Raw genomic sequence first — 23514 nt, 5'->3', positions numbered from 1 at the left:
GTAATTTTTCTCTCTTAGCGTGTCCCCACTGAGATAGCGGCAAGTCTACAGATTTACAACGCTAAAATCAGGTGTTCGTTTCCCCTCAGCAGATTGACCGATGTGGCTTTGGTATAAGAAAAAACACATACATCTGCTGGCGTTTATGGTAACGTATATCCTAAGTTACATAAAGTTATGCCGCAATTTAGTAAAAAACAACAACAAAGATAAAAGGTTGTGAAATACGTAGTTTTTGAATAAGTCAGTATAAGTTGTCTGTTATCTTTCGCCCCCAGTATCTCAGGGTAAGTCGGAAGGCTTGTAACACTGAAAACCGGATTTTGATACTCATTTTGGGAACAGCACAAATACCGCATTGTGCAGCTTTGTGCTTAAGAACAGATAAACGAACTGTAAATCATGTTAAAACTTTAAATAAATACATTATTTTTCGAGTTGGGTTGATTTTATAATGAAATAGAAAATTAAAAACTACTGAGCTAATAATTTAACTTTCAATAAAATTCATTTCTACAATTTTGATCACTTAAAAAATGTGAATTGATGGACGTAGCTATGAAATTATATTCAAGTTATTTCTAATTTGATTTCAATGTATGGTTTTTGTGTTTTAATTATTGTTAATTACGTCATATTTTAGAATTAATTGAGAGACAAAGGTTTTGAGTCTACTTGAGATCACCACTGGCATAAATTATGTGTAAGAAGACACCAGAAATATTATGTCTCTAGAATAATACACGCTTTTTTATTTTCTTCTCTGACACCATACATTCCCAATGGCTTGGTGGTAAGCTTGAAGGATTACAATGTTAACATTTAGGGGTTGATATCTGTGGTGACATGCGTAGTACACATAACCCATGGCATATCCTTGGGCTTAAAAAATAAACAGCCATTTCCTTACCTCAAGGCATCTTCTTTTCTCTTTTTTTTTATATCCCACATGTTCGGAAGCTCAACGATAAATTTGGAGGTTCATAGAACTAACAACCGGGTTTCGATACTTCCAGTGTGCAGAGCACAAATAGCCTATTGAGTAAGTTAAAAGTAAGATTAGTGTTCGTATCACATGTTACTGGATATGTTTATCATTTGAGATATTACTACTCCCCTGGATTTTGTGTAACATAATTTTTTGATGAATTTTCTTATATGCTTTTATAACATATATGTTATTATTGTTGTGAAAATGAGGATACTTGAGGTTACAAATGCGCAAGTTCATTGATGTGTGTTTGTTGTGGTTGACGCTTTTAGAATATGAGGGTATTGTATGTAATGGATAAATTATACACGTGGGGATGTTATTTTGCCTTTAGAGCCCAACAAGTTGATGAGCCAAGATTTCATTACGCTTCCAACTATGAATGGTCTATCTGGAACTACACGAAAAGCCACTATATGCAGATATTTTGCTACAAGTGGAACTTGTTTTTACGGGAACGATTGTCAATTCTTACATGCTCACCCTAACGTCGAGGCAAACGATCAGTCGTTATCGTCATTAGTGTTGTCACAACCGTCATCTGTGGCTAGGAGTATGGGAGATTTATCGGTGAACAGGTTATCAAAAGTAAAGGAATTAATGTAACTATCTCAGCGTTAAAACCTAAGAATGTTTTAATAACATTTTTTTATTTGATTTTTATCTAGCAGAATTTTTAGGTACATTTTCAATTACAATGTACCATAAAAAATGATAAAAACCGAAATTGTATTCGTAGATTTCCGAGTTTTAATTTTATTTATTTGCAGCCAGTAATTTGAGAATGAAATTATGCTTCATTAAAGTGCTGATTATGTAGAAGAAATAAAAATTACACACTCTTATGTGGCAAAATTATAAATTATGCAACCTTTCAAAATAGCTTAAAACTGATATATGAGAGGGTGTTAGTTTTAAAGGGTGCATCCTTAATGCACTTGTATATCAGTTGCAATTTAACACTTTTTTTCTTATGAAATAAAAAAACTTTAAACTTCCAAATTCTTTTAACAGACAATTAATCAGACTCTCTGGTAAGCAAGTACCACATGCCAGGAGTCTAAGAGGCAATGAGAAGCAAACTACAAGTCAAGTCCTGAATCTGGTTAAACTGATGTAACCTTGAGCTTACCAAGTTTAGTAATTTAATCTTGATTATGTGATTGAACATTAGCATACAGACACACGTAAGTTATGCAGAAAATGCCATAGTTGCATAATTGCATTAACCAAATGCACATAGGGTCATTTCATTAGACTAATCCTATATTGAGAAGGGAATGCTGTCTGTAATTTAGGATTTACTTCATGTATCTGCATAAAATGTAGCAAATTTACAAATGTATTCTATACACAAACAAAAAAAGTGTTACTAAAGTATTTGTAAGAAACGTATATCTTTGAATTGCTGATCTTACTCTGATAAGCCTGAGTGCAAGGTGGTGCTCATGTGAAAATAAAAGTACTTTTGTTCATTGTACAGTTTGCATATTGATTTGCACGACCTCTTAAACCTCCCAAATCAAATATCTATAATTTATTTTCAGTATTCACGTATATTGTGTCTGGTATGTATTTTTATCTTGACCTGTTATAAAATCAACAGGTGAAAATGAATAGTTGTAAACTCTGATATAAATACCATATTGAATGGCACTCTGTAAAAGGTTGTGGCATGTGTACTTTGGTTAATAGATTGTCTAGCCAGCAGGTCGTTAGGAATCTAAGAGGTAGCAAAAAATAAAGTATTTGTAAGAAGCTATAAATTTCATAGAAGTGACCTAATTTTGACTTTACATAGTGTAGAAATTCAGATTTTGATTATGTAGTCAACCATTAATTATGCAAGACATGATGGATGCATAAGCACATTAATTTTTTGGCCTTCTATTCTAACACAACAAATTAATAATGATCAAAAGGACTAACCTGGTTAATCTTTACCATAGTATTAGTTTATAATTGTCCAATCTAACAGTCTGGTATTGTAATTAATTTCTATACTTCATTTGCATATGTGGTATAAATTTGCTTTCTTTTGATGTTCAAGGAAATACAAATATGTATGAGAGTAGTTTGTGTTGCTTTTGCAAATATCAACATTCACATTGTTACAGAAGTTACAAAAGTATATAACATGAAAAAAATTTAATTTATTTTACTCCAAATAAATATAACCGTATGAACTGCAGCATCCCTATGAACTAGATATGGCATTTGTTTAGTCATTTTTCATTAGCATAAGGTAAACTTAACATGTTTTCAGATTTAGAAATATGTGAGAGACATTATTAATTAAATGTGACAGTTTTCTGTTCCTGGTATTAGACAGAAATAGTTTTTAATGTGAAAAAGATAATCTGCTTTTTCTAACTGATTTACACAGAATTGCAGGGATATGTAATCCATATCACTCAACATGTGTGAACTAATGCTGCAAAATTAGTGGTTTTGTGGCTAGATCTAGCAGTTTTGGGGTTCTTGGAGCAACAGAAGTTTGTGAAGCTGCTAGTGACAAGTCTAGCAACTTTCACTGTCAGTAATGGGGATGCTTAGAGAGTGAAGTATCCACTTTGTTAAGTCACAGAATCACTCACAAGCAACTCAGTAATGTTAATGTAATTCATGATCTGCTTAGTATGTTTTGTTGTATGTCACATCAACATTATTATGTCTACTCAACCTTAAAAAGATGTGACACGAGATGGTACCTGATGACTGCATGTAGTAATTGCTTTCAGGCAGTTACAGAAAACATTGTGAGAAAAGTGGTAGTGTTTGTATTTTTGTAAAGATAATTTTGCAGTGTATTTAAAATAAAGGTGTCAAAAGACATAACAACATATACTTTGTGATTCTAAAGGGAGTAGCAGTCTCAAGAGCAATTTAAGGGCTGACAAAAACTGGCAAACACCTGTTGGAATATGACATAGTATAAATAAAAACTTCTTATCTAGTATATATAACATTTCTGTAGAATTGTATAAATATATTTAATTCTCCATTGAATTCTATAGAGATGTTTAGTGACACTTTTGGCACCTTTAGAATGTGTAAATTGTGACATCTAGCGACTTTGTGGAGTTGACAGAGCTTGTGTAAATAACATTTGTCTGATGGGCAATAAGCTTTAATACTTTGCATGTTGGACAAGTATATATATATTTTTCTCACATTATTCATTCTGTTGCTAAAAAAACACTAGTTAGGTTCCTAAGGAGTTATGCAAGTTCCTGAAAATTGTGAACCCATAAGTCTCAGCACATAGCACAAATTTAAAAATGTATATCCCTGAATCTCAGACCAAAACTGTTTAGACAAGTATACATATCCTTTTGATTTACAAACCCTCCAACACATACAAACAAGAATAAGTGTATATAACTTAATACAACAATGTTATTACATTGCTTTTGCCTACAGTAGAAGTCAAGTAAATTTGAATGCTAGCTCCAATAAAAATATAAGGCAATAAAAGAATTACAAAATTATTTTAAACTGTTTTCTATGTACACACTAAATACCATTTTAGTCCATGACTGCTTTAATATAAATCACGATTTCTTTTAATTCATGTGTTGGTTATTTTACATGGTGCTCTACAATATCTTAGTGACGAAATTTATGAATGCATATTAGATGAGAAACTTGCTCTATGCATTTCTGACAAAATTGAGGTTTTAGTGGAATAAAATTGATGGATATGCAGCATTTTGACTGAAAAGGCATGTGGATATGAAGAGTTTTATAACTGCAATTGTAAAACAACTTTGAGTTTTGTTACCAAAGAATAATAATAATAAATTGAAATGAATCTTGGATTTTTGTATATTTAAGCTAATTTGTGTCATATGCTATTTAGGCCTTCCTAATCCTGTTACAAGTTTGGATCCTCTGTCTCAAGTATTTGCACCAACTACAGGATTACCTCTTGAATCAAAACTTCAAACATACATGAATGTGAGTTGATTTTAGTATGCACCTTTATGGCTTTGTTTTGGCTTGCTAAACATGAAGGAAATAAAAAAAACAAAACAATTGTGCTGTATGATCCTTACAGTAAATTATACAATTTGCTACAAAGCATAACTATAGATTTGAAGGGAATTCAGCAAATTTAATGTGCAGAATGTTTCCTTTCATTGTATTACTTTTACTTCATTTTTTCATACCTTTCCTATAAATAATTCCTCAAAGGGTGTGTGTGTGTGGCAACTTAAGGAAATTACTTTTAAAAACATTTTATCTGATGTCAAATCTTAAATACAATTAACTTTTTTTTTCAGATTTATGTGCATGCATTACGTACATAATGTTGATTTTCATGTTTTTGGGAGTTAGTAAATAAACAATGTCAAATATATGTCATCAAAATAATTCATATAAGAGAACTGTGTGAATATGTGATTTTCAATTCCCAAAGCTCTGTTTGAAACACATCGAATGAAACATTAATAATGATTAGATATTATATTTATATATATCTCTTAGTAGCTATATAACTGATTATACATGAGCTATGAGCTCATTGTTAATGTATTAGACAAGCCATTAACTACTTACTTGGTAAATTAATTCATAAGTAAAGGATTTTGTGTGTGTGTGTACCTGTATAGTCACTGTTTTATAGAAGCCTGTTAACTAGCATTATTTTTTATTTTATAAAAATGTTTTATCTATTTTTGTAAAGAAATATAAAGTATTTTAGTTAAACATCAGAACTATTTTTACATTTCAAATACAGGCATACCAAAATTTGGTGTATACTATGGAGTTCCAAATAATTGTACATGCATGATTATTTATTTTCAGATGCTTTTCCAGCTGGTGCAATACTTATTTGGAACTGTACATTATTAAATCTTGGCCAACAAAGCAGCAGAGTCTGCCAGTATTGCTTACTTGAGAGAAATCTTAGATACCTCACTTTCCCAAGGATTTACAAACGAGTATCACTCATGTTAATCATGGTTTGGGAGGAGAAAATAGTCAATCTCAGACTCAGCATCAATTACAGAATCTTATGATGTCAACGGATTGTCACTAGCTAAAATTTCAGTCAAAATTGATGAAGCTGTGCACTTACGATTTCTGTTTGATGCCATTATTTTGGCAGTAAAAAAACTGCTGCATTACACCACCAGTACATAGCCAAAGAAGAAATAATTGCTCAGACAAGATTAAATGGCCTACCCATTTCAGAAACAGTCAAACAACATCAGAACAAGTTAACTCCTCTTCTCCAGGAGAAACACAATATGGGGATGTTGAGTTAACTCGTCTTCCTCAGTTAAGGGGTTAAACACTGCTACTTTTTTCCTACCTTTGGATTTTTCAGTTTCTAAACTTGTAAGAGAGATATATGAATAATGAATTCTTTGTAGCTCAGTGGTTCTCTCACTATATTCTGAAGGCTCCACTCGTGATTTGTGGAAAGGTTGGATAATTACAGAAAGAAAGCTGTAGCATAGTGTATAGATCCCATTGTGTTCTGTTGAAATAAAATTTAAAAAAATCAAGTGTAGTGTGAACAAGTGATATAGCTTGTGTTTTATTTCTGACTACTTTGTACATGACACAGCTTCCTCACATTCTGCCACTTTTAATTTTCTAATAAATTAATATGATCAAATGTTAAATTAATAGTAATTTGCCTGTTTGTTTAGTATTAGGGTCCTATCACTCTGTGATGTGTTAAAAAAATTTGTTTTGTAATTGTATTTTGTTTTTAACTTGTATTTCAGATTGGTTTCTTATTCACCAAGGATGCTTAAAAACCTCCCTATCTCCCTTTGGTTGAATATGGAATGCCCCAAAATCTACTATAGGTAAAATTGTAATGTTCTGTTGACAGATATTTCGTCATAGTAATCTCAACTCTTGTAAATCAGAGAGAAAAAAAGTAATATGTGATGGTAAGTATTTTACTAAATGTATATCTTGAAACTAACAAATTACATCATTTTCATTGGCTAGACCACAACACACAAACTGTCTCCATTATTAAAGAAACCCAAATCTTTTGTGCCTTCATCTTCCAATCTGCATTGTGATGATGTTACAAGTGCCATGGCTGTTCTAGATGTTGAAACTTCAAAAAAGGTGCTATTCTATATTATAATTATTTTTATTTAGTACAGGATGTTACTGTATATTAAATTTACCTTGTGTTATGCTTTTTTATATGCTTATACCAGTATATATTAAAGCTATGGTTATCTTGTATTCTTATTTCATTTTGTGGTATCAATTTTTTATTAATATATTAAAAGAATACTTTTGAACAGAATCCACTGCAATGAATTGTAAGCATTAGCTCTTAACGTTTGTCAGTGTCAGTAATCTTTAAACAATAAAAAGTAATTTGAATCCCCCCACCCCACCCTGCAAATATGAACAGAACAATTTTTATATGCAGGTGAAGTTTGGTTATTAAAATCAGACAAATATAACATTTATTATTTATTTATTTCCAATACATACCTACTTCTTCTCCCACTTATAGCTATTACTTGACTGCCAGAGTTGTTTTCTTTGCCCGTCTAAGCATTGGTATGATTTTTTTCTCACTTAGTTCAGTCTTTTATACCCCACTTAACTCATCTTGGCAATACTTGTTTCATGATGCTCTCCATCCACAACAGTACCTCTGATACTGTACTTAAGCATCTCATTAACTCTTTCAATATGGACTCAGTTCAACTGACTGACCACACAATTTCTTTGTACTCATTTAAAGTATTTTCAGATTCATTACTTTTACCCTTAATACTTCTTATTTTCAATATTTTGTGTATATCTTCACAACATTTTGCAGTCTTTCAGTTAATATTGTATTTCACATACAGAAAATCATATTTTTCAGTGAAGTATTTTTAATAAAATAAAGATTTGTCCCTGTATATTTTGATTGTGTATTTTGAAGTCTGTGTGAAAAGTAATTTTCATAAAAACTACCTAAATGCACTTTCAGTAAAAATTTACAGTTTATCTGTTATTTTCTCTACTCAATCTCAAAACAGAATAGTTCAGTTTGACCAACTTCATAACCACCCCAAAAAATTTGAAATAAATGTAAATACCCTTTTTTTTTCTTTCTAGAATGACTTCTGTTTGTAACATGAAACTATATTCATTTATCTTAAGTTATTCTAAGTGTGTAACAGTATACATCTATTCATAATTAAATGTTACTGTTTTATAACCTTTTTTATTGCCCTTTGAACCATGTCTAACTACAATCTACACCATTATAAGTTGCAAATCACTCAGGGCACATACAGCTCACGTTAAGTTTTTGAATTACATTACCTGCAAGGTACAATAAACTGCTTGCATGGATGCTATGTGGAATATTTTTATTATATTATTATTTATTTTACTTAATCTAATCTTAATTAATCCAAAAAGATCCCTTTTTTTTACATTTTAGTTACTTTTACAATTATATATAAAAGAATAAACATGAAAAGAAGTGAAATGTTTAATTGATCTTCTTTTTTCTTGCTTTCAATTGTCGAAGAGAGTTAACCCTAATTTTTTATACCAGTCTTAGTACTACACTTATTATTTAATTCAATAATACACCAAACAGTATAGACTAATAATTTGTAAAAAATAGACAAATACTCTTACTTCACAAAATTTTTCTGGCTTTCTAACTCTATGATAACAGTCATTACAAAGTCCTCCAAGCTAGTTGTTAACTTTCCCATGTGAATGATGTTGGTACTCTAAGTGAAATTAATATTTAACCATTCAGAGCATGATGTTATACAGTATGTCATTTGATAGATGAAAACTTTGACTTTTCATTGGTTATGGATACTACGTAATTAAACATAAGAGAAAACTGTTAATGAATTATTCAAGAGAAGGTGTGACAGGTAAGGGTGGAAAAAGGGTTCTGATTTTCTGTTTGATAGGGCAGAACAGAATTATAGACTACAATGAATGTGGTTTGTCTGAGCAATGATGATGTTATAAAGAATAATTTATGTTTAATTTCATGCTTTTTTGAGGGGTTGTAGATAAAATAGGGTAGATGACGTGCTGAGAAAAAATGAGAAAAAAAGTTTGTTTTTTTTTAATTTTCTTAAAAGTTATATACTATTGAAATATGGATTATTAGGTAAGATTTGATGCTATTCCAATTGGTATAACAAAAAGTAGTTTTATAAAATTTTGAATATAAGATACAAAAACCTTGTGTCATGTTCAGTAAAGGATATTCTGGGTGATAGAATTAAGGTAATTTTATTACTTTTTCTTAACAAAGCATCAGTAATGGTTTTCCCACTATTAGGATTGTTTGGATAAACTTTATTATCAGTAATGTCTAGTTGATTTTGGTAATAGCAATTTATTATAAATATAAAAAATAAAAAGGATTTTCTTTATCCAAATTGGCATGTCGATTTATAGCATGAATAACCCAGTTTATTATTTCCAGTACAAAAGCAAATTAGATCTCTCTTACCCGACCTCTGATACCAAGCATCTCTCAACAGTTGAGGGAGTGGAGTCACTCTTGGTTGAGACTGTCGATGATCTTGTTCCTAGGGAGATGGTAGCATATGTTCAGATCTTTGGTGGACCTCTGGAGGTTTCTGAGGTTGCAGCTGAGAAGATTCTCAATATTCTGGAGATAATTTAGACTTGTTTTATCCTGTACCTTTTAGTCTGTTGGATTTTAAGTTCTGTTTGACAATGGTGAGTTTGCAGACTTTTAGTACTGGAGTTTAAGGTTCTAGCCCCTTGGGTGGACATACTGAATGGCCTAACAGTGCTTTTCTCTAACAAAACAAATTATCCTTAAAAAAAAAAGGTTGTTCCAGTCAATAATAATCAAGACAGCTATTAAAGGAAAATGAAAAGAAGAAAACAAGACCATTTTGGGATAAGATGCCTTTATTTTGTTTTTCTTCTGTTGATTCATTATGAATGTGATATTTTGGGGGTTTTTCCTGTTGCTTTTGAGCCTGTTTGCTGGCTGAAAGGTCTAGTATTTGTAGTGAAGTTTTAGTTTTTCTCTCTATTGATTGATATTGTGGTTCAAGCTGGAAGGTTTACTTCTCATTTATGTGAAGAGATAGTTATGCTTTATCTGATATGTTGTCAGAATTTAGTGATTTTAACTTACCATTACCAGGAGGTTGTATTTTCCAACTTTTAAATAATACTTCTATTCCTCATATTCAATGGTTCTAAGGCAGAGTGTGTAGTTAACTCTCTGTCAACAAGGGTTGGTTCATTCGACAGGCCATGTGACCTATTTGTACTTGTTTAACGTTTTTTATAAATTTAATACTACTCATTTTTAACATATTATATATGTCTTCAAAAAATTTGTCAGTCTTTTAATTAACATTATAAGTATTTCACATGCAAAAAAATCATATTTTTTTAGTGAAGTATTTTTAATAAACTAAAATAAAGATTTCTCCATGAATATATTGAGTATTTTTTGTGAATAGTCCATATACAAAGTGATTTTTGATGTTAAGGTTAAAAATACTTTTCTTCTTCTCAAAACTCTCAAATTTCCTTTATGTATTCCCTAAAACCTCCTAAATACAATTTAAATGTTTGTTTTCAGGTTGTTTTTTTTCAAGAATGAGTTCAAATTATCCCATGAAACTACATTCATTTATCCTAATTAGCTTTAATCTCATAACAGTATATATCTATTTATAATTAAATTTTATTGTTTTATTGCCTTTTGAACCATGACTTACTACTCTACACCATTGTAAGTTGTAAATAATTTGGGGAATGTACAGCTCACATTATGCTATTGAATTTAATTGGCTCTTGCAGGGGCTCATAGTTCTGACCCTATTCATGGGTCCCAACATCAGTCTCTTGGTACATTAATACTCAAAATACATTCTGTAGGTAGCTGTGGGTTCCATTGCTTGGTCAGATCACTAGAGGTGTTGGTTGTTATTGTATACCTTCAGGGTCTGTGTAGGCTTAGTTCCAGGAATTTCTGGAGGTATGGTAATCTTAACCAGGAGCACTACAGACCATTGAGTCAGGATTTGTCATTAAGTTCATATCTTCAACTCTGTTATCCATTCAACCTGTGGGGTTTCTATCTCTCACAGATCATTAGGGTTTAGAACTTAGTTCTAGGGCTATCAGAGTTTGGTTGGTCTGGGAGTTGTCAGTGAGTTGTGCTAGTTCTTCCAAGGTTTTATTCTTGTCGGTTGTTGGGCCAATGCAGACAGGAGATTGGGGATCCTGTCATCAATTTTTTTTGTATATAGATTCTTCAAGTCTCTCAAGCTACTCAGTAAACAATCTGAGTGGACATTTTGTTTTATTAGGATTGTAGATGTCCACATTTGCTGTAGTTGGTTTTTATCTGCACATTGTCATAATGTGGAGTCCCACCACTATTACCTGAATGAGGTGCTTTTAGATATATATACAGTACCAGGATAGAGGGTGTATTCATGTAAGGTGGAGAGTGTCATGAGACATATGTCACCAAGAGCAATTAAGTAGAGTATAAAAGACTGAAAAAAATTAGACTAATGCTAAGATGGGCAGAGGAAGAAACCTCTGCAGTTGACTAATAGCTATAAGTGTGAGAGGAGGTATTATTGAAAATAATAAATAATTATTTAAAACATGAAATGTCTTGTGTGTGTGTGTGTGTATAATATTTGCATTTAGTAAAGAGACTTCTGTGGTTAGTGTCAAGTTGAACATTACTAGCTTCCAAGATAGTTAAGTTGATGAACTGTAGTAAAAAACCTTAAGAGTTGTAAGTAGTAGCAAAACTATTGCTTTACATAATGATTGTTTCAGACTCCAAGTCCTAGTGCAGCAGAGTTTATTCCTATGTCATCTGGTTTGAGACCATCTAGGGGACATTTAACTCACAGTATGAGTACCCCATCTTTTTTTCAGTATGCTATGAATACAGCAGGTTTGACAGCCAGTACATCTTTTGGCAGATTTGGTAAGTAAAAACCTGGTGTTTTAGTATCATATGGAAGCTGATGGTTTATAACTCATAACATAGAGGTGAAATTAAGTCTAGTAAGAAATGTAATGCTAACCAGGCTAACCAATATTCAGTTTTACTTTTAAGGACTTGGATTGTTTTTCATAAGACTGTAGATAGTAAAATTAATAGTTGCACCATTTCAGGAATTAAGTGTACCTCATGTTGTTCATTGTTTTGTTTTTAAGGCATGTGATCACCTTCACATGTTCAGTTGCAGGTTTGAGAAGAAGTGCTTATTAGGTTTTATATTCTGTTTTTGTTTAGAAATGTGTGAAAATAGGTAAATAAGCCTTTAGTCATAAACACTTTTTGGTTAGGGAGTGAACTAATTTTGAAAATGTTTTGGAAGTAATGACCTAATTTTATTTTGATTCATAATATTTGTAGAAGTAAACTAAATAATATATATATATGTATGTAGAAAAAAGACAATTGGATATATTTTAATGAAAATATATTGCCACATTTTATGTCACAGGAAATATTTGAATAGCTCTTATTTTACATTCCATAATTCACTTGAATTTTTACCATATTACAGTTAGTTAAATCTGAACATAGGTTGCTTCAGCTTTAGCCACAGGAGAATTTGTGGTAACTTGAGTTGTTAAAATGTACCTTACTACCAAAAGGTAGTGGGATAATCAACCCTTTAACTTGCAAGAAGTCTGGTTTGATTCCATATAAGGAAATTATCACAGAGAAATTGGCACCCAATGTAGGCATCCCATGACCCTGTGGATATGTTCTTACTGATGAAAGGAGAAGAAAGTTACAAGTTGAGCTGTTAAAAAGAGGCTTTTTAACAAATGCTGTTATGTTAATGCTGTATCTTTGTTATTGATGCATCTGTTTGTCATTTGAGGGTTCTTTTGTTCTAGCTTATGCTGAGAAAAACAATCTAATTAAGCTACTACAGAAACAAGTGCCATCCGACTGAGGTAAGGCCTGAAAATAAACATTGTTTATGAGAGTGGAAAAATGTCAGATAGAGCTAGATGTATGGAGGTATTTGTAAATTGAGTAACTGACAAGTTCATTAATTGATTATTTCCAATATTGATTATTACACTACACCCCTACTAACCCATAAAAGAAAAAAAGAGCTATGTGATAATGTCTTCTAACATGGTTTTAGTTTTCTTACTTTTTATGTTGATTTTTTTTTCTATTTAACTAATTTTCAAATTACCCTTAATTTCATATGATAAATCACTTCTGATAGTTGCAATTTGTGCATTTGTAGTATTTTCCCACAAATTTTTGAATATTTCCTACTTGGCAGATAAATTGCTAATGCTGACTAAATTGCAATTTGTTTTCAGGTATGCAGTAATCTCATTCTATTTGTCAGTAAATTGAATAACTTTATAATTAGATAACGAAAATATTTTCTGTCCTCAGGATTACAATTACAAGTATTTAAGTAGCGAGTTAGACAATTTATTTATGCATGTTGTTTGAATAGAATAAACATAAAAACAATATTCAAGAAAGATTTGAGTCATAACAATAGTTTGCAATCACCTATCATAAGCATTAAGCAATAAACTTTACTCCCAATATAATATCTTACCTCTCTATATGTATTTTTTTTGTTTCAAATTTAGTATTGTCACTATGCACTTGCAGTTTCAGGTTGTTACAACTACCAAAAAGCTATTAGTGTTGCAGTGCATTTCTCAGCCACTACTGTTGGGTTGAGTACTCAATTATTGGCTGAGGATGTGACTCCAATTAATCAACAAAGAATGTCTTGTCATCTAATCTTCACCATTACGTGAGGAATATCCTATCATGCCTGCTCCTGCAGTCACCCCCCTCCCACCTACAACATGCTTCCTCATCACAAATGTTATTTAGGGGTTTACCCAGACCTTCTTCACTTTTTGTGAAATTAATTAATCAGGTTTGTGCTGTCTTATATCCTGTTTCCAATGGCTTTCAACCTGCCCTTCCTTGGTGAAGAATATGTGGGCCAATATTTGATGTTCCATCCCTCACCTGATGCTGGGGTTCATACCCAGCATTTTGGGAATAAACTTCTGGTAGGGGTTAGTAAGCCTTGCCATCCTCTTAGCTCTAAATATCATGCTTACATGTTTATTATATATTTTTTCCATTATCTTGATTCATAATGTTTGGAATCTCATTATATTATGGGGTTTGAACACTAATACATTGGTGAATTTCTCACAACCTCATTTCTCATATCAGACTGGTATTGTCCAAATTTCTGCATGCACTATCATCTTATTGGCTCAGGCAACTCGCATGTCTCCTGAAGCATTTTGAGATGATGTTTGCAATTTTCTGTTTACTACAGCAGCACAACTTTTATCTTCAGCCATAGCTCTTCAGATGTGAGTGATATGCTGTTTGGATCTTCTGGGCCAGGATGCTTTTATTTTTATTTTTTTTGAATAAGTTTACCTGCTACTTCATTGCACAAACTGTGCATAATACCTTTATTTACATAATGAGGTGTGTGGGGTTTTTCTCAACTCAGTGGAAATCCATGTTAATTCTGTCTATTTTCTTAATTTATTATATTTGGTAGCTTTCCATTTATTCCAATTTATTTCTACTGATTTATTGTCTAACCACAAATGTTCAAATCTTTGGCAATTTTGGCTTTTTGTTCTTTGACCATTTGTAGTTTAGTGATTCTTTGAAGCCATTTCTATAGATTAAAGAATTGATGACTTGAGCTCCAGAGGCAAGGATAGTGGAGCCAGATTTTTCCAATTTTGCCATATGTAGATATCGTGGGTCCTACAGGTTCTTTCAGAGGGTTTTACCTTTAACTTCCATTTCCCTTCATCGTCTCTCTCCCTTTCCCAAAGGAATCCTGTTTTTTTTTCTTAAATCTACAGGAAACAGTTCATAACTTACTTCAAAAACATTACATAGAATTTTAGGAACATTCTCATCCAGGGTTTTACTCTCATCCATTTGTTGTTTCCAAGAAAATGGGAGATTGGTGACTGATTACAGATATATAATTCCTGAACTATTTTCAGATTGTACCCAAATTCATGTTGGAATCTTACATAACCCTTTGGTGGGTTTTCACTCCTGGGTTGTGAATGAGTAAGGTTGATATACTGAATGCCTATTTACATATTCCATCTGCCAGGCATCACAGCATTTATTCCATTTTGTTATCGTGTCATGCTTATCAGTTTTGGGCTCTACCACTTAGTCTGGCCTTGGCTCCTTTTGCTTTCTGCTGAGTAGTCAGGTTGTTCTCTCACTTTCTTCATGCCAGAGGACTTGTTTCCACCATTAAATGGATGAATGGCTACTTTTGTTTTCCTCTTTGTTTCTTCTTGAAGATGCTGGCTGTCAGAGTGAGTAGGCTCATCAAGGTGAGTAAATCATTTCTCACATTCACACAGCATCTGATCCATATGGGTGTGATTTTTAATTCTTATCAATTGGGCCCAACCTTCTCCCCATCATTTATGAGATATGACATGTCTTGTTTGCACCGTCATCCTCTTCCTCTTCTGATGTATGAGAAACTCTCTTTTTTTGTGGATGTAGATGTTTCTCAAAACCTTCATTCCCTTTGGTTACACTAACATCTGTCCAATTTAATGGGTATTTCTTGACCAGTAGAGCTTTCTTCGAGATCCCTTAGATGCTCACGAGGTGTTTTGGGAGTTGTGTACTTATTGGGATATTCCAGATGTGGATGCTCTTGCAACATATTTCATGGCACAAATTCCCTGTTTTTGGTCTTCCTTTCCTTATCCTTTGGTTAAAGATTTAGTTGCTCTTACCCAATGCTGGAAAGGATATTACTTATATGCATATTCTCTTATTCGTCTTTTTTTAAGATTATTTCATTGATTATGATCATTCCATTTTGTGTACTCCTTGTGACCCTGTTTTGGCCTACTCAGATGTTGTTTCCTTTCTGCACAGGCTTTCAGTGTTAGTTCCCCTTCCTTTGCCATTTTCTCAATTAGCAGCTTTTAAACTGCATTATCTCATACATTTAGAATTAAGGAGTTTGGCTCTGTCTTCCAGTCTTTTTCCCTTTCCTGTTCTCTCCTGAATCAGAATCATTGTCATTCTCTATTCTCTCATTTGTTTCCCATTTGCACCTTTATCTTCGTGTTTCTTATATCTCCTTTCATGAAGTCTCCCTACTCCTCATATTATTTGCTTGTGGCTAGCAGTGATATGGTTCTTTGTGATTGGCATTTATTATATGATGTTCCTGTGTTCTTCTCTTCCCTGACCATTCATTTTTGTCTGAGATTTCTGCTGCTAGGGAGGGTATTTACAATTTTTCTTCCATTTCCTTATCCTCCATTTCTCTCACTTATCACTATTCTGATCCTTACTGCATCCCAAGTTTGGTCCAAGCCCTCCAATGGTATCTAACTCTGATTCTTTACATAGTTCCTGTAGCCATTTATATATTCTATGTAATCTTTCTGTGTCTCCCATGGTATTTCTCTCATTACCCATACAAGTTGTATTTGCCAGTTTATTAGAGACTTCTGTTCTTTTTAACATATCTGCCAGATTTTTCTTCACTGCCCATTTCATTCTTCTTTGAAGATCATCATCAGGGCTGGTATATGGACTAAACCTTATATCATTGTTTCATGTTATTTACATCACATAGCAGTTTTTTTGCTCAGCAGATTTTTGTTTACATCCAGTCACCATCTCACACACTGCAGTGTCATTATGTCTGGCGAGTGCTATGTTCTAATTATCTCTTTCTTTAGGCGGGGGGGCTTTTAGCTAGCACAAACTTGATTTACAATTTTAGATGTTACCATGTTTTGATTGTAGCACTGTGCAATATTAATATGTGTATACATATACACACCATTTTCTGCTGTGGTGTTTCCCATTTCTGCCATTCTTGAGATGTACATTTATGGATCTGGCATTGGTTGGAAATGATCCAGTCATGAGTATAACTATATGTCCATGACATGACACCATCTTACACTAGATCTTATATACAGTTCCAGGTGGTGCCAGGTTTTGGTTGAAGCAGTCTGCCATGTCACAACTATATATACATTTATTGCAGTTTTCCCTTCAGGCTGAAATGTTTCTCCTACCTTCCATCTTCTGGATGTAGCTCCTAGGTCAGATGTGGGTTGGAGATGGTTTAGCTAAGTAAATCTTCACATAAAATCTAGCTGCTATCCCTCTTCCTACTACAGACTGAATGAAAAATGCTGTTAGGTCTTAGATTGGAGATGCATCCCACAATTGTGGTCCCTTTTCATACTATCTGCTTGATCTCAGTTCCTAGTATATCTGATGTTGGTCATAGCTGAATGCAGCACATGTATTTCCACTTGTATGTGATTAGGGTATACTCTTCATATGGTGGAATGGAAAAACTTACCCAGTGATGCAAGGTTTTGACATGAGATGTCATCTGGTGTTGGTTGTGTTAAATTTATGTAAATGGAGGTGAATTTTGGTATGGAAGCCAGTCTGTGCTACCAATTCCCATTTCAAGGTGAAAAGATAGGTTATCTTCATTTTGCCACAGAACTAATGTTCAATTTCATATGCTGCCAAGTGTTGGATGGAGTCAAAACTATAATCTGTTGAGTTTTAGTCATTCAACACCCAGAGATCTCATTAACAGATAATATGCATTATGAAATTCTTTCATGTTTTTCCACCTTTTATGTTTGTGACACAGTTATGAAAGAGTGAAGAGTATACCTGAATCTAATGGCTTCCTGCTGTGGTGTGATATTTTCTTTTTTGGTTCCACCCCTCATGGTTTCTCTTTGGGTGCTTCCTAAAGGGGGATTATATTTGTACTAGCTCTCTACCAGTTCAATGCAGGATACAATGTATTTTGTGAGAAAAGATAAGAAATTGGAATGGAAGCTAGCATTTCCAATACATACATACCTTCTTTCACATTTCTCACTCAGCTTCCCCCTTTCTGGTGATCTAGGATGTAGGTCGTATAACCAAGCTTGAATTGATTAATGAGTGCAAATGTGTAGAGGGTGCTGGCTACAATAGGGGTTGTGTCATGCTTATATTGGTGAAGAGTTGAGGCATAATAATTTACATGTAGATATGCAGAATCTGGAAGTGGAAGGCTATTGGTGAGCTTTGAAAATTTGCTTGTATAATGGGACATACTAATCAAGAAAATGTATTTTGTGAAAAGAGGTAAGCATCTATTGGAAATACATTTTCAGTTTAGGGTAATGTTAACTTATGTGATGTGATGACAATTTATTTAATGAACATGATGAAAACTAAACTCATGCTTACAAACATTGCAGCTCAATAAAACCATAATATATCTATTAAAATAAAAACACCATATTTTCAAACCAAACATCAACAAGATACCTTAACTAAGCCTTAAGCATTCTTCAGTCATGTTTTCTTTGCTTCATACTATATCTGTATATTTGTGTTATAAACTAATTATATTCAATGATGACAAAACCCTTCTCCAAACATTAGACACTTCTAACGCTTATAAACTTTTAATAATGTTTTATTTTTTATATATTCAGTCCATCTCTAAGCTGAGTAACTTTATCTTAGTTATCTGTCTTCTCAGTTAAAAAAAAAAATTCTGTAGCTTTCAAACATATGTAATTTTAACCAAAATACTTTCAAAATTTAGTGAAAGTTTACAGATATTATAAAAAAAACTCTTATTAATAGATAAATTTATAAGTTTATGTGATATACTAAATTTTGCTTTCTCTAACCATATTCAAACTATTTTTCTGGTTTTTAGACCTCTGCTACTAGCATTATTGATATATGTATATTGTTTTCATTGTGTACTGTATTTTATTTCATTAAAAAGTAAAAAAAGACATATAAAGAAAGACTTACATATGATGGTCTTGATAATGATATAATATCACATATAAGCTCCTTGCTGAAGGTGGAGGAAGAGTTCCAACTAGATCTCTTCTACTAGCACTACTGATATATGTATGTTTTATTGTTTTTTGTTGTTTTTGTAACTTATAATTACTCATTACTAGTAACACTACTAATAATAAAATATTTTAGTAAGTGTACACATTTATAATGTGTAGCTCAGTTGGTTTATAATCCAGTGATCTCAAGGACTTCTTTCTAGTAATGTAATTAATAAGAAGTTTAAAATAGTTAACCCTTTCGGCGAGGTTGGTGACCACAATCGACTTGAAGGTTCAGTGCAGCAGGCGACCTTCCTTTATTCCCGTTATTCTTATGTATTGAATTTAACATATATAGTATTGGGTACAATCACTGAATATTTCAGGGACTTTTGTTGAGTTATTGTCGAGATATCATGCTTTTAGTAGTGATACTGTAATTAGTTGAAGTATCAAACTTGTATATTCAGTGCCATGCCAAACATTCAAAGTTGTTACTCAGCACCGAAATGGTTAAAGACAAACATTTCAAATTTGTAATTAAAATTAAATAGTTTATTATATTTAGAAAAAAATATAGTCTGAATTTAAATTCATATTTTAGTATTTGTAAACATTATGCCTCTTTTAATTTTTTTTAAGTTATCATATATAAAGTTGTAGCATTTGCATTTTTTCTTCTTTAGAATAGCAACAATATAAACACACCTTTATTTTGAGTTTTATAAGTTCCAAACAATAAAAAATCTTTTTTTTTTTAAATATGTCACAAGAGTAACAACTGTACTAAACAATACTAACTGTAAACAGTTCCTGTATTTGTAGTCTTGATGCAGTAGCAGTTGGGAAATATTGTCTGAAATAAAATGTTTTCATTATTATCTGGAAAGTGTTTGTCATTTTTTTTTTATTGCCAAAATGTCTACAAATTCTAAAAAACGTCACTAACTTTGAAAACACATATCTAAAGACAAGTATCATTCACATACTATTAGTGTGTCTGGAAAAAGCCAAGGCATGAAAATTTACTATGGCAACATTGAAGCAACATTCATATTGCTGTAGAAGTAATCATTTATTCATTAGGCATGTTTTAATGTATTAAATATTAAGCAACATGGATTTGAAGATACCATAATAAGATGTAAAAATAACTTGTATTTAAAAATGTTTCAGCTGCTACTAGATTTGAAGTGTGAAGATAGTAAAAGTATTAATCTATAAAACAGCATTAAAATGAAATTAGATGATTTAATATCCCCATTGCAGACATGGTTTAGATAGCTCTTTGTGTAGTTTTTGTTTTTTGCTAACAAACTAGACAAAGTAATATCTTGTGCAATGATCATATGTGGGAACTATAAGGAACATGTGTAAAAAGACTGTTTTTATCCTCTTTAGGCTCCTCTGTGTGGATGCCTAAATGTGGTGAGTGACCTCCAAGAGAAGATTCTGTCTTCTCAGTTTACCTCCTCTGGGATCTGAACATCCACCCACATGTTTGCTGTGTTTGTTGACTCAAGGAGGGGAAAATATGATCCTGGTGGTTGATGGGTCTGACCTCAATACATTGCTTTAGCATTGAATTCCTGTAGAATGGTGACCTTGGGGTAGTCATTGAGGTTCAGTTGGTTGGTCCTATTGGGCTAGGGTCAATTAAGTACCAGTATTGGTCATTCTTAATGGGTGTGTGGTTATAGTGCTCACAAAACCCCAGCATTGCTGCAATGTCCTTGTTTGATATTGTTTGTTATGTTACAAATAATATAAACTAATTTCAGTAACCTAAAACTGCCCTTTTAATACAAAGGTAAATCTTCCTTTGTTTACAATTTTTGAGATAAAGTGAATAATATTATTGTGGATATAATTTTTTGGCTTGATAAAGATGTATTATTACAAACAAGTTTCTTCTTCTTGTTGTCAGTTATTCAAATGTAAAATATACATATCTTTCCACCTAAGGAAGTAATAATAACTTGTTGTAAATTTAATTGACAAAATGAAAAAGATTCAAATTTAAATCATGGTTTTCCTTATTATATAGCCTCATCATATTTATTTTAATTATTACACTTCTCAAATTTCAGCTATTAAATTTTGAGAGTAAATAAAATAGTAATGTAATTTAGTAATGATGTTTATGTGCAATATAATGATTTTATTTTTACAGATATATCACAGGGTCACAGTCCATGTTTGTCTCCTAACCAATCTCCTTTGATTAGTAGAAAATCTCGATCTTTGACAACAACTTTCGTTGGAGTCCCTGCTTTGTCTACTACAACTTCTGCAACTCAAGACCAGTTCCCATCATCAGGGACAATGTATCAAGTAAGTTTGTATCCCCTGCCTTTAGAATTTTGGTTTATATTTGTAAAAGATTCAAGTTCCAAGTGGGTGAGGTATGTAACATAATATTCAACATTAATTGTACACCAAAATTAAAACCAAGATTGAAAATTAAAAAATAAAGTTACAGCCCATGTAATAAAATTATCTTGCATAAAGTAAAACATGAAATAAAATTGTGGAAAAAGGTGACATATAGTTGCTGGTTGTCTTCAGATATGTCAAAAGGATGTGATGTAGACTGTATTATATGTGATTTCATTCTACACCACAGTTTTACACACACAACTATATCACTACGCACTGTAGTGCTTTGTGTGTAAGGATTGGTGAAGAATAAAATAACTATCACTTATGTGTCTCAAATCTCTCTCATAACAAACTAAGAGACTTTTATAAATACTTTACTTAGATTTTGAAGGTTTTCAAAAGCTATTAAGACTGGCAGTTTAGCCAATAAACATTGCTAAAATAGAGAACCTAGAAGTAGTGTAAAAGCCAAATGTTTTGCTTATTATTCTGATTCTGGCATCAAAAATTCTGGCTCACCAATGCTTGAAATTGTGATGATTTGCACACCAGAATGTTGCATTTTAACTTGGAGAGTGTAGTAACAGTATAGCATTTCACTTACTTCAATATATGATGTCCATCAAGATGACATGTTATGCTAAGCTGAAACTTCTACAAGTAATAAAATAAATTTTGAAAAAAATTAGGATGGTGTAGGTATAGCAATGCCAAAAAGAAACACGATAGGGATGAATACACAAAAGTGTACAAAATTCCCTCTTTAAGTAACCTCTGAGTCAATGTTGCAAACTTATGGGAAGTTGCCATTGTTAAACTTTATAGCATTATTCAATTTAACTGTTTTTATTCACACCTGAATTCATGCATATGAAAAGAATTCAACATTTAGTTGTAAATGAAAGTTTTTTATTGGAAATATTTGACTACTTGGGACTTTTGTATGGTTTTGTCTATTCATCCATACATCATCCTGATTTTTTTCAAAATTTATTGTATTACTTATTTTCCCTCTTTTTTATTTTATACATGTACATATATACATGCCTGTTAACCAATTAACAGACTGTTAGATTTGAGATGTAACACTACTTTGTTTCTTAACCTATTCAACTTTAGTGGTTATTCTTTTATATTCTGTTTTCCTTTCTAATGTTAAGTATTATATAATCTAAATGAAGTATCAATAATAATGATCAAGGTCTTAGAGTCTGTTTGTATTGTTTTTAAATTGATAAGTTTGAGGATTATTCAAAAATCATTCACAAATGATTCTCTAATGAAACAATAATAATCTTGGAAATTGTTAATGTAGTATAACCTGACACTAGTTTACATTCTTTGAATTTCACTAACAATCAGTTGGAGGAACAACATACTTTTTTGCTGCTGAAGAAACTGGAACATCTCCAAAAGAAACACCTGCACCAGTTGTTATGCCAGATTATACAGTGTACTCGGGAAATCCTTCAAACATTGAACACATGAAACCAAAAGCCAATGCACCTTCATTTTTTCTTCCTGATGAACTCAGAATGGTAATATTTCTTAGGATTAGACATGCATTTGTAAAATAGTTACTCTCAAGAAAACTGTACTAATGCCCACTTAGCAGATCTATTAAAAGTATTAGGTTGTCCAGAAATAAATGTCGTTTTTGAACTGCAGAGTTTGGAAAAGTGTAAACCAGTGTTGTAAAACATGCTTTAATGAAAGTAAGCACCATTTGCCTCAACACACTTTTGCCAATGTGTAACTATGCTGTTTATGCCCCTGCAGTAGAAACTGGAGTTTCTATGACCAGTGAACTCCCCGAAAGCTTTTTCTACAGCTGCCTAGTTTTAAAAGCATTAACAAAGTTGTCAAAGTGCTTTAAGAAATAAAGATCTGTAGGGGAAAGATCTGGAAACCAAGGTGAATGAGGCAGAACCTTGATTCCCAATTTGTTCAATTTTTAGAGTGTCATTCCTTGACATGTGGGGACAAACATTGTCATGAAGAAGAATAGGGCCATTTTGATTGACCAGAGCTGGTTGTTTCTCGTGCAACTTTCAATGCATTTCAGCCAATTCTTGACAGTATTTGTCTGCTGTGATTTGTTTCCCTTGGATTCAAAAAGCTGTAAAAAATGATGCTGGCCACAGTCACCATGACCTTTTTCTGATGAAACTTAGGCTTTGGGAAATGCTTTGGGGCTGTTTGCGATTGAGCTATTGTGC

The 23514-nt window shown here is 32.4% G+C and overlaps 1 protein-coding gene across 5 annotated transcripts in view; it reads left to right on the top strand.

Annotated features, from left to right (window-relative positions):
* Window positions 1-789: 789 nt before the first annotated feature.
* LOC143255515 (PAN2-PAN3 deadenylation complex subunit pan3-like) overlaps window positions 790-23514 on the top strand; it is a 44396-nt gene continuing 21671 nt past the window's right edge. For 2 of the 5 annotated variants that reach the window (XM_076511318.1, XM_076511300.1), the window contains exons 1-8: window positions 790-1042; window positions 1326-1580; window positions 4854-4951; window positions 6968-7093; window positions 11810-11963; window positions 20315-20341; window positions 21087-21247; window positions 22658-22833. In XM_076511318.1, coding sequence (XP_076367433.1) covers window positions 1340-1580; window positions 4854-4951; window positions 6968-7093; window positions 11810-11963; window positions 20315-20341; window positions 21087-21247; window positions 22658-22783 — 933 coding nt within the window. In that variant the 5' untranslated portion in view covers window positions 790-1042; window positions 1326-1339 and the 3' untranslated portion in view covers window positions 22784-22833. Of the gene's footprint in view, window positions 1043-1080; window positions 1581-4853; window positions 4952-6967; window positions 7094-11809; window positions 11964-20314; window positions 20342-21086; window positions 21248-22657; window positions 22834-23514 lie in introns of those variants that run through there. The other 3 variants (XM_076511328.1, XM_076511337.1, XM_076511309.1) reach the window with 3 other exon arrangements.

Source organism: Tachypleus tridentatus, chromosome 1 (genome assembly GCF_004210375.1).
Source record: "Tachypleus tridentatus isolate NWPU-2018 chromosome 1, ASM421037v1, whole genome shotgun sequence".
In the NCBI taxonomy this organism is placed as follows: Eukaryota; Metazoa; Arthropoda; class Merostomata; order Xiphosura; family Limulidae; genus Tachypleus; species Tachypleus tridentatus.
The sequence above is the reverse complement of the archived record's forward strand: the minus strand, read 5'-3'. Positions and strand labels throughout refer to the sequence as shown.